We start from the raw sequence: 17,694 nt of genomic DNA, 5'->3' as shown, positions 1-17,694 counted from the left end.
TACGATTTTTTGCATTTTCCGAGAAGATTTACTATGGTAATATATATATTTTTTACCATAGGAAAGTAGAGATTTCAACGCACTGAAAGCACATCAACTTTTTGAAAAAAGCTGAATTTGACGTCAGAATTTTCAAAATTGAAAATTAGGGTGTTTTTTCGATATTAACTCAAAATAAGGTGAAAAAATAAATATTTTTAATCAAATAAATTACAGTATATTTGGGACATAATAAGGTAAGTTTTCAATAAATTTCGTTTAAAAAAATAAATTTTTGTAAAAGATAGAAATAAAAAACCAAACAGTTGGTTTTTTGAATTTTTCACATAAATTTTGAGGTTATGTGAAAAATCTGCAAATACAAAAGTTGTAGATCTTTTTATTGCCTACAACTTTGCCATTTAACTTTCTTCGATAGGACTTTTAGTTTTGCCGGAAATCGAGATAAACCGTTTTTTACCCTTAAAACTCCCCCCCTTCCCCTTCCCGACCTCAGATCGACCGTAATTTATTTTTCCTTTCATTTTGATCATATTCCCCTGCTTTTCTAATGGGTTTCATCCTACTGTAATTTTTTTTGGTTTCAAAAATTATCGGCACTGGTCTATAATGGATATTTTTATGTGCGCAATAATAGCTCGTACGGTGAAGGATTTCCAAAAATAAACAACAATATATTAGGCACTGATCAACCGATTGCCTATAATCGATGAAACATTGTTAAAATATCTATCTAGCCATTATCAGATTGAAAAGAAAATTAATTAACGACAGACCTTGTTTGCATTTTGTGGTCTTATCCAGCACTAGCTTTATTTTTATTCAAATGTTCGGACATGCATTACTACTATATGTAGTTTACTAAATCATGGAGTACTAGTTTGCCGAGTAGTTAGAAAGATGAGGACGGCCATAGTCCTTTGTGCATGCATGTAAACTTTACGATTTTATTAGAAAAATTATTGAACAGAGAACAGCCGTACTCCTCCGTAAAATTATCAATAATTTGGAACTACTAAACCAATTGCAACTGTACAACTCGGCAATGAAATCTAAATCTCTATACTGAATTATCAATGGAAACAAAAGTGTAAAAAATTTAAGGAGCCATTTGTGAAAAGTCATATATTTCTATACCTTATTTCAAAATACACAGATGATGACATTATGTTACAAAGTTATATTGTAGTACTGTACCAAAATGCATACTTGTTCTTAAAGGAAAAACCGGACTACATAATGTTCAGACAAATAATGTAACTTATGCAACCTTCTCAATGTTACACATAAACAAACATTTTAGACTTAGTATTTTGATACTTCCATTGTAAAATTTCAAAACATCCATCATCTACTCAATTAAAAACATTAAGACTTATATCTACACTCATATTTCATTCTATTACACATTGCTACAAATTAAGTTTGTGGGGCAGATGCGTGCGCATGGGCACCTAAACGCGCCGGATCTTGACTGGGATAATGCAAAGCCAGGGGTGGACCTGGAGGTGGCCCAGGCGGACCTGGTGGCATTCCAGGTGGTCCCGGCGGCATCCCAGGTGGACCAGGCGGCATTCCAGGTGGCATACCTGGGGGCCCAGGGGGCATGCCAGGCGGACCTGGGGGGAGTGGAGGTCCACCCCAACCGCCCCAAGGCCCACCATAGTGGTGCAGGTTGAAGAAGTCATTGGGACGGTTTGGAGGCGGCATCTGGAAAGTAGTTTTATGAGTTATTTTTTAACCATTGGTGAACCTTCTTGTGTACTAAACGAACATACAGATATATATTTATTGTAAAAATAGATTTGATTCCAATGATTCAAGACTCAGATTAAGTAAGTCCTATAAAAGATTCTTACCTGAGGTGGGAATGGATGTAAATAAGCCGGTGGTGGAGGTAGAGTCCCAGGTAAACCAGGAACAGGCTCTAGTGGGGGAGCCATTTCACTCTTATCGTTATTTCCTTGACGGCCTAATAATAGGAAATAAAGTTTATGTTAATAAACAGTACAAAAATGTGTACTCCAATAAATTAATTTAATCCCAGCCTCTCCCTCACCTTGAGATTTGCCCCATTTTATAGTGAGTCTCTTGCCTCCTATCACCAATCTATTGAATGTCTTATCTGCAGCATGCTCAGCTGCACTCCTTGTTGTATACTGCACAAAGGCACATTGTGCCCTTGGAACTAAGGTCAGCTGCCTGAAATGAGAGTAATTTGAATATAGCATTTTAAATGCAGTAAAGTCACATCACATTAAGTATAATCAAATTTTATAGGTATGCAATGTATAATACAATGGTTGCTTAAGTCCCATAATAAACATACCTTATTTCACCATATTGATAGAAATGTCCTCTCAGTTCATCTTCTGTAATATTCTCAGGCAAATTTCCTACGTACAGAGTTGTCACCGTCCTGTCTTCAGGTGGTGGCAATGCAGGCATAGCTGCTGCACGCCGCATAAGCTTCTCAGCCACAGGATCATTTACACCATAGTATCTAATTTTAAAAAAGTATTTAAGACTTATTTAAACTAAAATATATACATGTAGAATCTTGATACTATCCTTTCTGGGGATTTTAAAGGCACATTCAAATTAAATGGTTTTAATCTTCTATTAATATATTAACTTAATTTGTTATTTTATGATTTATGTATATTAAATTAAATGATTTACTAAAACTGTTATATAGCGTATAAAACTCAGAAATTATCTGATTATGGCTGATTGCAGACGAATGAGAACACAAAAAATAACTAAAACTGGTTAAAACATCACTTTAGTTTACAAACCTATTATTATTAAGCTTAGTATTGTCTTTATAATAAATCTAAACCAGAGGAAAACAAGAAGTTTAATTAAGAATAACTTTACTTCCTTTATCATACTTTAGCCTGAAAAAAGTTTATTATACTAAAAAAAGGAATCTTTATTAGGTTAGCAGAAATTATTACTATACCTGTCCTTAATATTTTGATCAGCTAAGGGATCATCAGGATCAGTTGGCTTTTCATGTCTGTAGGGACATTCTTCACCTCTGCGACATTCACCCTTTACCCAAAATGAACACACATGTGGCCTATTCCTTTTATAATATGGTGCAGTTCTTGCTAAGCGTAACAGTAAGTCTGAAGACCCTTTAGTTTTTAGAGATGAATTGCTTGGTTGAGTTGGATCAAACTTCGCCATTTCACTATCTAGGTTCTGTATATAATACTCCTTATTAACTTCATTCCGAGGAAGATCATCTTGAATTTTTAAGGCAGCATCTCGAACTTGAATAGGTAATCCATATTCTAGATCTAGGAGACATGTTTGACAAACATTTTTAAGTTTAGAGCATGTTTGACAAATTTCTGTTTTTTTAAAACGCATTCTAGCACCTGGACACCATCGAAAGACAGTAAATGGTCTTATACAAATTTTACATTCTTTTCCATATTTTTCTTTTGTCTGTGAGATGAGAAATGAGAAAAAGTGTCAATAAAATTTCATCACTTAATTTCCTTTGCCATATAAAACAATAAAGAAACGTAAATCGACAACTTACCATACGAATATAAGGATTGTCTCCAAGACATGTCTGACATAAAATAGGAAAGTCCTAAAAATGTAAATAGAATTAAAATTGACACAGGATACATTTCATACTCAGCATAATATTTGTTCTTACTTACAGAATCTTCCCAATTTTGTCGATTGTAAGTATTTGTAGATTTTGACATAGCCATGTTGCTAGGTTATATTGAAACCGTTACAAAAAAACAAGCTTCGGAGTGGATTAAGATTTAATTAATTATCGATAAATCGTTATGAAACATTATAAACTTTATATTATATTTTAAGTTATTCTGAGTATAATAAAATAATTATTAATGACAGTCACATCACAACTCACAATCACTTTCCACAAACGAGAAACACCACAGCTTATACATACTTATCACAATCTCTTCATAACCACAGGTTAACTAGTACCTAGTAATACAAAAATTGTTATACCTTATAGAAAATAATATAAATTCTATTTTTATTACATGTTTTAATAAATTTATTACAAAGAATAGCATAGTAGGTTAGATTTTAACCATACTCGATTACACTTAAAACTAATAACTAGGTAACAGTGTAAATGTTTAGAAAATGAAAAACAGCTTAATGTAGAAAGTTGCCAATACTTTTATTGATTTTCGAAGTAATCTTCGTTCCTCGCTACACATCGTCGCACTCGATGGAACTACAGAAAAGCAGTGGGCCTGCTGGTGGTCTTTTATGGAATTTTCGTACGCTTTCACCGTATCTTTAGTTCTTAGTAATAAATAAAAGTCGCAGGGCTTTGGGCGGTCAGGACTGTATGGCGGATGACTCATTATCTCGACACCTGCCATAGTCAAATATTCAACAGTCGTTTTGCGGAGTGCGCTGAAGCATTGTTGTGGTGAAGGAGGATCCTGCTGCGAGGGCGCTGCTGTCGTTTTGTTTTTTCCATGACAATAGGCAAACAGCGATTGACATACCAATCTGCAGTAAATGTCCTTCCATCTTCTAGCACAACCGTCCCGAAATGACCTTTCCGACCAAAGAATGAGGCAATCATCTTTTTTTCTTGACTTCTTCCTTTCTTTACCTTAGTTGGCCGATCCTCGAAAGGAAACACCCACTGAGCTGATTGTCTTTTGGTTTCGGGTTCGTAGCAATATATCCAGGTTTCATCACCTGTGACGATGTCAAATAGAGCATTTGAGGCACCGCCGTTGAACTAATCTAACATTTGTCGACAACAGTCCATGCGAAGGTAAAAAAATTATATTAGTACTCTTTTAGTCGAATAGTGTCGAAGAAAAACATAATATTAGTAATAAAGTCCACACTTATCTATTTTATTGCAAATTGTTCAAAAAAAACAATTCCCTTCATCTGTTTATTTTATTTATCTAATCTATAGAGAGTTCCATTAACACGTACCGAATCTATGATTCAATTATTTTTAGGGGGAATCAAGATGTCCAGGGGGTTTTTAGGGGGTACGTTTTATAGGGGGTTTATAAAGGGGAACGTTATTCAAGAAAAAAACATTATCATACGCACGATTCTATACTTTTTATATTAAACCTCGAACCCAACCAACAAACTAAAAAGCGGGGCTATAATTGAAATATCATAAAACTATAATCAGCCTATTTTATACTTATTGAATGCATTTATAATTCATATTCGAAACCAGTAAAACCGAATGTACAACAATAACTTTAGGTTTTTAATCGATATTTAATCAGACATTCTGTAGGAGACATCACTCACTAGCTCGGAAGAAAACTTTCAAGTTTCAACTACTGCGAAGTGCGAACTGCGAACTACAAACCAATAATAAGTAATAATATCTGTCAAATTTTTCATAGTAGTATATTAATAATTATAGTCATGTCAATGTCAATTCTCAATTGAAGTTAAAAAAACCGTGATTTTCTGATGACTGATCCAAAACCAAATATTAAACAAAACATTACATGTATTTTGTTTTGTTGACTGACTTCAATAAAAATAATAATACCTTAATTTTAATCTAACATGTCTATTACGACCCTTGTAAGTCATATTCAAATATAACTTTTCTTAAAAAAAATAACCGGTAACGAATCATCCTAATCATTATTGTTTTGTTTTAGTATTATGTACAATTAAAAAAAGAAAATTCTCACGATGATTCAATATGGTGTTGTGGATGGAGTAATATTAAACCAGAAAAGAAAATAGATGAGGAAAATAAGGAACAGTCGCAGTATGTACACATAACCTATTACCATATCTATATAAGAATAAATAACGGTACCCCTTCAGGATCTGAGAATAGTTGTCAAAAATATTTAACTTATGTATGTTCTTTCATTTGGAAGGTCCAATATCCAATATATTAGTCATAGTCAATTTAGTAGTAGAATATTAAAAACTATAAAATTTTAAGTAACATAACTCTTATATGTATATTGTTTCCTGTAATCAAGTTTTTTTACAGGGATTCCAATCCAGAACTGGAGGATCCAAAAAGCTATATTATAACTGGAGGCCTGGATGATATGGTTAAAATTTGGCAGCTAATTGATGGAAAACTTGAAGTGAAGCATCAACTTGATGGTCATTCTTTAGGTGTTATATCAGTCGCTGTAAGCCCTGATGGTAAAAGTAAGTTATACCACAAGAAGGATGTTATAATTAAGGATGGGATTAGCATAAGGATTTTATATTTTTTTAATGCATATAAAAGAGAAGCACCTAAACTTACATATGCATTTTCTTTTAAAAATTGCTAATGACATTCTTTTCTTAGGCCTTATGTTTATAATTTTTAGCCCTCGCCAGTAGTTCCCAAGATGCATCTTTGATATTATGGGATATTGAAACTGGAGAGAAATTAAAAACTATGGACACTGGAGTAACAGATGTATGGACTTTAGATTTTTCTCCTGATGGAAAGAATGTTGTATCAGGAAGCAATGCTGGAAAGATTTTGATATTTTCAGTTGAAACTGGCAAATTGGAACAGACACTAGATACTAGGGGTAAATTCACATTGAGTGTTGCATATGTGAGTATAATACTTATTGATATTTAGTGTAAAATTGAAAAAGTGCATAGCTCATAGATTCAACTGCATTGTTATTTTTATTATTAATTATGATAATTTTCTTTAACATAATATGTATTATTTTTAAAGAGTCCTGATGGTAAATACATTGCAAGTGGTGCTTTAGATGGAATTGTAAAAATATTTGATGTAGCACAGGGTAAATTAGTTCATACATTAGAAGGACATGCAAAACCTATAAGAAGTTTATGCTTCTCACCTGATTCACAACTGCTATTGACTGCATCTGATGATGGACACATGAAACTCTATGATGCGTAAGGCTAAACTTTAAGTAACTTTATTACAGATCAATTTATGAAAACAAGATTGCCGATCTAAAATTTATTCATCACATGATATTCTATTGTTTATTCCTAAAAATAATATTGTTTGTTGTTGAAAGTCTTGAAAGAAGCCTTGAATGTCTAACCAATGAAATTTTTTATATACCAAAAGCTTAATAAAAGTTATCAACTATTAAAAAGTATTAAGTTTTATTTCTAGTTTGTTTATATTTTTCTACTAATGTTACAATAATCATTTCCTTTTTTGGTTTTTAGAGTACATGCAAACTTAGCTGGCACTTTGTCAGGCCACGCCTCATGGGTCCTATCTGTCGCTTTTTCTCCAGATGGTAAAAGATTTGTATCTGGCAGTTCTGATAGAACTGTAAGAGTTTGGGATTTAGATACTATGCAGTGCCAACATGTATTCAAAGAACACGTTGATCAGGTCATCTATGATAATAAATACATATTATACACAGTGAAATCAATTTAGATTAGCAAAGTAATAAGTTTCATTTATTTTTGCAGGTCTGGGGAGTAAGATTTAATGCAGAAAGCAATAAAATTGTTTCCGTTTCAGAAGATAAAAGCATAAATATTTATGACTGTCCATTATAGTTACCAATATTATTATTAATTATTTTGTAAATTATACTTTATAAGTATATTATGCTTTGTTTGATTTTTTAGATAACTGAACATTGTGTTGATAAGATTTGTACTTTAGTATACAAATTGTAATAAGTAAATGAACAAACAAACATTCACATCTTTATATTAATTATTCATCCTTCAATGTTTTAAATCCTATGAAATTGGCGCTAACAATATTGTGTTAAGTGATATTATTATTTCTTATTATTTTATCGCCTTCTAGCCAAGCGGCAGGCACCCTAGTCCTAAAACCAAACCATACCACCTTTCCTGACGCATATATATATTTTTTTAATTACAAAAATATTTAGCTTAATACTATGCGAACAAGGTAGATACAAATCAGTCCGCAATTTTTTGTCTCTATCTGTAATTATTATACATTACAGGGGGTCTAGCCATATTGGTGTCGAAAAGTATTCTACATACACTACCGCTTTTGCGTAATTGTACTGTCGAAAACGCTTCGTTCGTAGCCAAGAGGCATGTCGATACATTACCGCAAAGTCGACAGCGTAGATGCGAGCTGCTGTTCGTAGCACCTTATTCCGTCATATTGTCTCTGGATTAAATGTATTTCTAATGTCACTTTTATAAACAAATAAAAGTTAAAACTACAATATTATTGTAAATTTGCAATTGGAAGCTGCAAAAGGGACATTAGAATGTCAGCAAGGTCGGAACAATTTTCGATTAAAGTGGAATTTACGGAAGGTGCAAAGTGAATTTTAATTGCATGTTTAAATTAATTATGGTTTGTTTCATGTTTTCTCAGAAATTTAAGGCTACAAATAAATACAATATTTTGAAATTGCATAATCGCGATATATAATAATTAGTAGTACTCATACTTTGATATTTTTAGGATTTGACCTCACAACTAATCTGCAAAATGAAGAAGCAACATATTTTGTTACCGGTTAGAAGAAACAATAGAAATAGTACTGTGGATTGATAAATAAAGAGTGAAAATAAGGTTGACTAGAAGTTGATAAAGTCCAAAGAATTAAAAAACAATAGAAAAAAAACGGAGACTAGTGTGAACACTGAAATTAGAGTTTGATTTAAGCTTTAATTAGGTTTGGTGTTTGTGCTTGAACATTTTTAATGTCAATTTGAAAGCAGATTTTTATATAAGTGTAGATTTTATTAGTGATTTGCTAGTAGTTGGAATTATCTCTGTTTATGTCCAACAAACAATTTCAGTTTAATTTGGAGTCATTAAGGTTGATTGTTTATAATAAATTTATACTTTTAGAAAGTGAGAATTGAAAAGCAGCAAGTACCTACTCAATGAAATGAAAAGAGGGATTAATAAAAATTATAAAATAGAAACTTAGTCTGGTATGACATTAAAACCCTTAATGAACCTTTGATTCCATATTGATGTTCCAACATCTTAGATTTAAATTTAAGTTTGATGCTGATTTTAAGTTAATATTTATGTCAATTAACTTTTGGTTATATCAGTGATTTGCTACTAGTTAATATGTAAATGCAAAATCTGTTTAAGTAATAAATGAATAAACATTATATGTTATGTATTTGTCAGTTTTATTTTTGGCAATTTACCTATGTCTTCTTTAGTAGGAAAAGCCATTAAAGTGGTTCACAATATTAGTTTATTTTACAAGAATATACAGATAATGCATATATGAATGACCCGTACCTACTAATAGTTAGGAATATTAAACAAACAGGTAGCAAAATAAAAATGATTCAGTTATGGTTATTTTTATTAAAATAAGGCACCAAATATCTTCCTTAACATAATGCAGTCTGCATTATTTCATACTCCACTTGTCTTATTTTTTACATTATTCATAAAATGCTTCATTCCCCATTATCAAATTCATTTTCAGGTACATAATATAACACTTAAATTAATTAAAAGATAAGAGTTTAATAAAACTTGTCCATTTGTGTTTTTTTTTATATTTTTAGTTGTCTTATTAGCTTCTCTTTTTCTGAAAATAAAATATTTTAGTTAGTACTTTGATCAAATAGAAAACTGACAAACTAAACTGTAAGATCAGTCCAAGGTTTGTTCAATAGGTAACTTTAATATTAAAACTCTTTACTTAATTCTAAACTTAAAAATATACCTACTTAATTTGTCACTTTGCTGCTTATTGTCAATTAAAGTTTTTAATAACCAAACAATGTCATTAACTCCCAAGGGACTTGAATTCAAACTTCTCATTCATTAACAATATTATAATAACTTCTCTAGTATATTAACATTTGTAAATAATTAAAGAAAATATCTGCTTACCATTACTTAGTATTGCTCACTAGATTTAATATATTTCCAAAGTTCAAGAAGTATAAATCCACTTTATTTGATTAATTTAAATCAATATTATATCATTAGCTTCTATTATAATTACAATAAAATATATTTAGAACTTCTAATAATGTTCATTAGTGACTGCTTTCTCATCTGAAATATAAATAAAATGTACAATCATTTTACTTTGTGATTACATAATATAAGCAATATTAAATGGTATATGTATTTTTCAAACTAAAGAACAATTTTATAAACTTACATGCAATATAGGTAAATATCAATAAAAGATATCCAATATAAACAGGATTTACCTCTACTAATTTGCCGATTTTCTTGAAATTTTATATTTATCTGTGTCTATTATGTTATCCTCGCATTGATTCATAGAAAAACTAAAACTCTTAACTTAAAAATATTCACTCTAGTTTAAATTATTATAATTACACGAGATCGTTAAAAAAAGACAGATAACAAATTAAAACCATTTCGTTAAAACGTCCAAAATATGACATGTTTTTAAAACGGTAGTCATTAAAGATGGCAATAGTTGTACTGAATTATTGCAAACAGCAGCTTTTGAGATCACGCTAAAACATGGCGGAGAAACGCCGTTTTTTCTACACTGCCGAAACATTAATTGGCCGTTGGCTACCGAATACCGTAAGCGTTAATGTGTGTCTTTTCGTAGCACTGTCATGGCGTCGCTTATTGTATCCCGACTCACGCCTTTAGGGCCTAGGCTACCGACTGTCGACACGAGCTGTCATTTTCATACAAATTTAGTTTTCGACTTTCTACATACACTACTGTTAAGCCATCTTGGCTAGACCCCCAGGTGCAAATAATTCATTATTATAAGACATAAGTCACAACTCACAACCATACTAATCTGTGCTCATAATTTTAAATTTGATTTGTGATTCAAATTAAAAACTTACTATAATTATTACGAAGTTTAAACATTGGGCATAATCAAATATTTAAGAGTAAAGTATGGCTGCGGCTAAAGCGGTAAAATATTTATAATACGCTTTCCGGACTCCGGACTATTTGAAGTTATTAACTTTTTAATATTACTAATACAATTTATTTTAGTATTCTCTTCTTTGTAAAAAGGAGAATGCACATGAAGATCCAATTTATTGTTGTGCTTGGACGAAAATTATGCCAACTGGTGACTCTAAGTATGTAACATCTATAAAATATGATTTAAAATTTATATGGTTGCTGTTTAAGTAATGATGAATAATTTACTACGTTTAGTGAAAAAGCAAAAGATTATATAGTAACAGCTGGACTGGATGGCATTTCAAAAGTGTGGGAAATAAAGAATAATAAGCTGGAATTATTGCATGTACTGAAAGGACATAGTATGGCTATTGTGTCAGTTGCCATAAGCCCAGATGGATATAGTAAGTTTTATTGTATTTATTAATACTTACTTTGACTTCAATTACTTGTAATAGCGCCAATTGTTTTGGATGCTTGAATTTTTTTACAGATAGGCTTGTGGTAAAGGTTATAATTGTGAAACATGTTACTTGTGATAATTTTATTAATGATGTAGTAAATAAATAAATCATTAAAAATAAAATTTATATTTCAGCATTGGCAACCACGTCTCTAGACTCAATTCTAATAATTTGGGAGTTATCAACTGGAAACAAAGTTCATGAGATTGAAACTGGTTCAATTGACACATGGAAGGTGGCATTTTCGCCTGATGGCACCAAGGTAGTGTCAAGTACTCATACTGGAAAACTTATTATCTATGATGTGGTGAAGAAAAATGTCATAAAAGTTCTTGATACCAGAGCAAAATTTGCTTTATGTGTGTCATGGGTAAGGTAAAATATTGAATAATATAATGAACTAATAATGCATGTAGTTGTAGTACTGGCTATTGAGTAGGCAAAATTTGTTATTTACCAATCAATTTTTATAAGTTGCAAGCCTTGGATATGCAGCTCTTTGTTATAACATTGCATCTGCAAGCAGTCTAATGGGTGCGGTTGTGATCTTGTTTATCTCACAAAAAGTTAGGGCTAGGAGGTCTAGAGGCTTTTCTCTTTAATCAAGTTAATATAGATTTACTTTTTCAATTTAGTAGCCAGAATGTTTGGAAGACTAATCTCTCAGCTTATGTCATGAAGATATTAAGACAAATGTTATTTTAATTAAGGTGATTAATTTTTTTTAGAGTAAAGATAGCAAGTATATTGCTAGCGGTACTGTCGATGGAAATATTTGTATCTTTGATGAAACTCAGGGTAAATTAATTCACACAGTAGAAGCACACACAAAAGACGTTAGAAGTATTGAATTTTCACCAAACAGTAAACTAGTTGTCACTGCATCTAATGATGGATTTGTCAAGTTATTTAATGTGTGAGTTTATATTTATTACTAAATAAAATACATTGTTCTGTGCCTAACTTTGCATGAAACTAATATAAGTTAGGTTTAATTATTAAAATAGGGATGATAAAACTAATTTAAAAGGCAATTAAAACCACTTCATAAATTATGCTATCATCTGGCTCTTTTTCTTATAATTAAACTAAACCTTTGAAGAAAAATGAGACAGGCTAATAATATTGCAACCATGTATAGCATTCCATTGCGTCATAATATATGGTACTAACAAAGTATGGGATATACAAAAGATAGCAAAGTCGAAATATTTTAAGTTGTGTTAAACAAAGCGTCGCATTTTTGAAGTTATACTTCTTTATGAAAAATTTATAAGAGTGAAATTTTACGATGCGCACGCACCGTGACACAAAATTAACAGAATGAAGTTGCCCACGGAAGATGCTACAGCATTGGACATAATTTAAAAACAACATTCGAATAATAATATAATTTATGTTACACTTAATGTAAGAGAATAATAATATTTATTTAATTTTTCAAATGTAAACTGAACTTTATTGACTATAATGACTCCTTTTCCAGTCTTTGTTTATTTAATTGTAATTAATTATTTGCATGCAATCAAAAACTATTTTTAATAATGCCAAAGAAGTATAACTTCTTACGCGCGTACATAAGTACACGCACCCTTTTTTTTAAGAACAGTGAGTAAACTTGCAACATGCTCATCTGATGTTATGTGATACTACCGCCCATGGACACTCATACAACCAGAAGTTCGTTGCCGACCACCGACTATAAATAGGCTTTTAATTACCGTCGACCGTGAATTGACTGTAAAATTCCAGCGCTAGTGGTGATCTTCAAGGCAGTTTAGAGCTCAAGACCTGGGTTTTACATGTAGGCTTTTCACCTGACGGCGCTTGCATAGCGGCGGGAACTGGTGATGGGGAGGTGGTCATTGCGTCAACTTCCGGCCTTAAGATCTTAAAAACTTTTCAGGATCATAGTCATATAGTGAGTCTACATCAATTTTCTTTAATAAGATTCACGTACCTACATATAATATATAGACATACTATGAAGTACTTAATTTCTTACAATGCCATTAACATTTAAACCAATGAAGTTTCTGTGATATCACTTTTTTTGCATTCTGACTATTTGTATGAAATATAATGGTTAAAAGACCTACGGAGTTGTTTGCTATTTTGAAAACCCTTGATGAGGAAAAGTTTCTGTTTAATTGGTAGTTTTTATACACGCCGATCTTTTCTGATGAGAAAAAAATATTTCCAGAGAATCGAATGTAACACCACGGGTTATAACTTATGACATAATATTCGACTTAAAGTTTTAAATACAGATTTTGACTAAAATTTATTTTATTTCTAGGTGTGGGGCGTACAGTTTAATTCGTCGAGCGAAAAGGTTGTTTCAGTATCAAAGGACAAATCTATCAATATTTACGAGTGCCCGAAATTACAGACTAATAAGAAATGAATGATAAAATTAGTTATTTAAGAATAAAGACTATTTCAACAAAATTCTCAGTATTTTTTAAATTGTTACCTCGTTAACACGATTTATTTACATCCTCCATGGCTTTCTTTCTCCTTTCGTTTCTTTATCTTCTACCTACCTTTTCTAGGGCCCTCTTCTTCTTCCTCTTGGTCCTTTCCATATAGTTGTTTTTAAAGTCCGTCTTTTATCTGAGCGTCTTGCTATTGAAAAACAAGTGTTTCGGGCATCGTGCAATACGTATCTATAACTTGTTTTTAGTCTTATTTTTTCCCTAGATATGCTTCTTTCCATTGCAGTCTGCAATTCGAGTTAGAATGGTTTTTTTTTAATAATTTATTAAAAGACACTTAAATGTATCTACTAACTACTACAACGCACACAGCAAAAATCTTTGGACAATAATTTGACGTTGACTAGATTTTATTTGTGAAATGGAATTCGTGAAGTCTAGTATCGATCTCGTTTGTGTACAAAGCACCCCTAAGCCCGGTCCTTGATTAATTTTTGGCTATAAGCGGATTGCCACGGTGTAATACGGATTTAATATCTCACACGAGGTAATCTTATGATAGTGTAGCCTTACACTATACTAAAATTTATATTTTGTTTCGTAGAAATGTAATGTTAAGTTTACGTACGTAAATTTACATAACGTACGATTATAATTACAATAGGTACATTCGCTAAAACCACATAAATATTAGAGTACAATGTATGGCAGCATTGGTTCTCTTATAGTATGTCCATATAAATAGGTCTGGCTCATACAATTTTAATATGATTTCCATGTCAAATGCTTTATTGTGAAATTTTTGCTACACAAGAGTAATACTTAGCGTTAAATATTACTGGTAATACCTACTATTTAAGTTGCTTAAAATACCATTAGAGGAGTACGAGGAAGAAGAGACCTTTGTAAATACCATCATATTTTATGGATCGTAAAAATAGTTATTCCTTATTATAAAACTTACATTTCATGACAATTTAGATAGATGGAGAATGGATGGAATTTAGCCAATGCCCATTGCATTGAAGGCAGTGGCTTATTTGGCGGTGAGTAGGTATATATAATCGCTACCTATGTGTTAGAAAGCAAACAAAGAGCTGATGATCTACCTAATATATCTACTTGTGATGTCCTAGTTCTGATGAAGTTTGTAGTCAGACGGATCCTTCTCGAGCCCTATCAAACGTGAACTAAGTTACATATTTTAATTGAGTGACTATTCAAAATCCGCTAGAGGCACTACTTATTTCTTGGGACCTAATGCACACGTAATATGACAGGAAACCGGGTACACTTTTAAAAGGAAATAACGCAACGAAAAGGCTTTAGTCTAGTACCAAAGCGATTACTTCCTAACAACATGGTTCGAAATTACTTAATACTATTAGAATAACTTATATAATTACAACCGACGAGCGTAAATATCGATTATAAGTTATTACATTTAAATAATTAAAGATTTTGTCGTATTATTTTGTTCCCTTGTGTGTACCTACTCGTATGCTATGCACCTACTCTCCCATAGGTTTGTGATATGAGTAACTCCATTACGACTATCGGTTTTCCTCAGTGCCTATTGTAATTTCCAAGAATCCACGTTTATCACCTTTAGTATGCCTTCTGGATACCTTGTTGCAGGTACAACATATTCTGTACTTTTTTCCAGAAGATACGCAGAGAATTATATACTTACCTATAGCTATCTAAATAAATGCTAAAAACGTAAATATCAAATAAATATAACATGTTTTTCTTAAATATATTTCATGCCTTTTTATTACGGAATTGTTTTATGAACTTATCTTCCAAATCAATTTTGAATAAATGAAATGGAAATATGTAAGCATTAAGTATTTTTAATTCATAAATATATCTAGATACCTATAGGTAATAAGATATCAAAAGCGTAACTAACATTTTATTCATATGAATTACCTACCTACAAATATAGGTAGCTACTAACAACAGCGCTTTATCAAACAACAACTCTGATATTGCTTGCATACAATAACATCGATTCATGCAGACATAATGAAAAGGCATTTATCGAAAATATTTACATCGGCAGCAAGTCAATCGGTATCGGCTTAATTTGTGGGGAATTATGCGGCAAGGCCCGTCGGGAAATCAACTTTACATTCAATTTGGCGCGCGGCACAGATAAAAACCAATCTCTTCATTTTTACCTGCGCTTCGAGAATAAATGTTGATGTGATGCTGATTTTATTTTTAAAATAAATCGTTTCGGCTATTCACCGCTTTATTTATCCTGTATAAAATCTTGGTAGCTTCAGGAGTTAGTCACGTTTTGGCTATGTGGAAAATCAAGGATAGGTTTTCTTTTTGTAGCATCGCTCAATAGAGATAATTTCCATTGCTATTCTGAAAAAGGTCTGACGGCTGGTACAGGCACTTAGTTGACAAGCCGTATTGTGTCCGCAAGTGCTGGCCGAACGGAGGTATCGTTGTCGTAATCACGGCCGCGCGCCGGCAGCTCGATTCAATGAGATGAAATCACTATGCGGCTTTATGAATAATTCAGGTGCGGTCCACCTGACTGGGGGGGGGGGGGATCTAACCCCCCAATATGCCTTCCAGCTATGCGTTGGATGGACATTGATAATGTTGTCGGCATATGAAATCATATTATCAGCCACCATAATATATCTATCGGGTGTTGTGTCATGTCATTACGTATGTTGTTATAGTTGTATTCCACTAAGATCTGTTTGCATAACTTCAATTTTGATTTATAATGTATTTGTCCTAGATTAGATCAGTCCGGTGATTGCCAAACACTGAGAATGAGTAGGTAGGTAAGTAATACCATGCTGTACGATAAAATCAACAATTTAATAATTTATTTACAACTAGTAATATTAATAGACAGAACAACTTTATAAATAAATTGCATCAGTACTTAGTGGTGGTAAGAGATAGCGGGGGAAGAGAAGGTAACTTGAGTGAGTGCTGGAGCGGCGCTGTAGGCAACCTTGGCGGGTGCGGCGTAGTGAGCGACAGGGGCTGCGGCGTAGTGAGAGACAGGGGCAGCGGCGTAGTGAGCGACAGGTGCAGCGGAGTATTGAGCCACGGGGGCAGCAGCGTAGTGAGCGACAGGTGCAGCGGAGTAGTGAGCGACAGGTGCAGCAGCGTATTGAGCCACGGGGGCAGCAGCGTAGGCCAATTTGGCGACGGGGGCAGCAGCGTAAGCTACTTTAGCGGGTGCTGGGGCTGGGATTGGGGTACCCTCGTAACGGACGACGGCGTTGAAGCCATTCTGGTGGTCAGAGGTGTACTCCACAATGCGGTGGATACCATCGGGCTGAACAAGAGAGTAAGAGCCGTGGACAGCGTCTCCCTCACGAGCTTCCTGTTGCTGTTTGATGTCACCGCTTTGCTCATCGTGGACTGAGTATTGGTACTCGTAGTGGGCTGGAGCCTCTGCTTCAGCGTACGCCACCTTGGCAAGGGGAACCACTGGTACGGCGGAGGCAACTGCGGCCAGGGCAAGAACGACGAAGAACTGAAATGAATTACAAATGAGATTATAATCTAGCAAATGTTTTATATGTTTCAAATATTTGAATCAAACACTGTTTTTGTATTAATTTATTAAGTAAATTATTCAAATAATTGTAATTATTAATAATTAAAGTATAATAAACTTAATCATTTAAAACCAATACTGAAATAGTTTTGTTGTAATATATTTATGGTATTTAAATATATTTTCATACCTTAGCTGCCATTGTTACTGGTATGATTGTCCAAGATTGACTATGATTCTGTTCGAGTTGCACCAGTTTTTATACTTGATTATTTCGTCGGCCATGGTGACAATTTTCGCCGGCGGCTGTAGGGCGTGCACTTATTAATCGGCTTGCAGGTGAAGGTTACGGAGGCATACGTAAGTAGATCG

The 17,694-nt window shown here is 32.9% G+C and overlaps 4 protein-coding genes across 5 annotated transcripts; 2 read left to right on the top strand and 2 right to left on the bottom strand.

Moving 5' to 3' along the window:
* Positions 1-1,110: 1,110 nt before the first annotated feature.
* Positions 1,111-3,936, bottom strand: LOC125050506 (pre-mRNA-splicing factor RBM22). The gene is made up of 7 exons (XM_047650401.1): positions 3,684-3,936; positions 3,557-3,610; positions 2,966-3,459; positions 2,330-2,503; positions 2,060-2,202; positions 1,860-1,972; positions 1,111-1,710 (listed from the first exon to the last, which is right to left on the bottom strand). The coding sequence occupies exons 1-7, from the start codon at positions 3,735-3,737 to the stop codon at positions 1,420-1,422; spliced, it is 1,323 nt and encodes a 440-aa protein (XP_047506357.1). The 5' UTR covers positions 3,738-3,936; the 3' UTR covers positions 1,111-1,419.
* Positions 3,937-5,436: 1,500 nt separating this feature from the next.
* Positions 5,437-7,585, top strand: LOC125050624 (WD repeat-containing protein 61-like). The gene is made up of 7 exons (XM_047650582.1): positions 5,437-5,592; positions 5,673-5,785; positions 6,020-6,186; positions 6,354-6,589; positions 6,719-6,906; positions 7,192-7,363; positions 7,447-7,585. Exons 1-7 carry the CDS (start codon positions 5,575-5,577, stop codon positions 7,534-7,536), a joined length of 984 nt encoding a protein of 327 aa, XP_047506538.1. The 5' UTR covers positions 5,437-5,574; the 3' UTR covers positions 7,537-7,585.
* A 3,135-nt stretch (positions 7,586-10,720) lies between these two features.
* LOC125050631 (WD repeat-containing protein 61-like) lies at positions 10,721-13,784 on the top strand. 2 transcript variants are annotated; one of them, XM_047650592.1, is made up of 7 exons: positions 10,721-10,876; positions 10,961-11,049; positions 11,129-11,277; positions 11,472-11,599; positions 12,066-12,253; positions 13,090-13,258; positions 13,637-13,784. In XM_047650592.1, exons 1-7 carry the CDS (start codon positions 10,859-10,861, stop codon positions 13,742-13,744), a joined length of 849 nt encoding a protein of 282 aa, XP_047506548.1. In that variant the 5' UTR covers positions 10,721-10,858; the 3' UTR covers positions 13,745-13,784. The 2 variants fall into 2 exon arrangements, with proteins under 2 accessions (XP_047506548.1, XP_047506546.1); XM_047650590.1 differs by having other exon boundaries at positions 10,723-10,876; positions 11,472-11,707.
* Positions 13,785-16,622: 2,838 nt separating this feature from the next.
* On the bottom strand, positions 16,623-17,689 carry LOC125050409 (cuticle protein 7-like). The gene is made up of 2 exons (XM_047650254.1): positions 17,513-17,689; positions 16,623-17,298 (listed from the first exon to the last, which is right to left on the bottom strand). The coding sequence occupies exons 1-2, from the start codon at positions 17,522-17,524 to the stop codon at positions 16,696-16,698; spliced, it is 615 nt and encodes a 204-aa protein (XP_047506210.1). The 5' UTR covers positions 17,525-17,689; the 3' UTR covers positions 16,623-16,695.
* Between the last annotated feature and the right edge of the window lie 5 nt (positions 17,690-17,694).

This window comes from Pieris napi, chromosome 6 (genome assembly GCF_905475465.1).
Source record: "Pieris napi chromosome 6, ilPieNapi1.2, whole genome shotgun sequence".
Taxonomy (NCBI): domain Eukaryota; kingdom Metazoa; phylum Arthropoda; class Insecta; order Lepidoptera; family Pieridae; genus Pieris; species Pieris napi.
The sequence above is the reverse complement of the archived record's forward strand: the minus strand, read 5'-3'. Positions and strand labels throughout refer to the sequence as shown.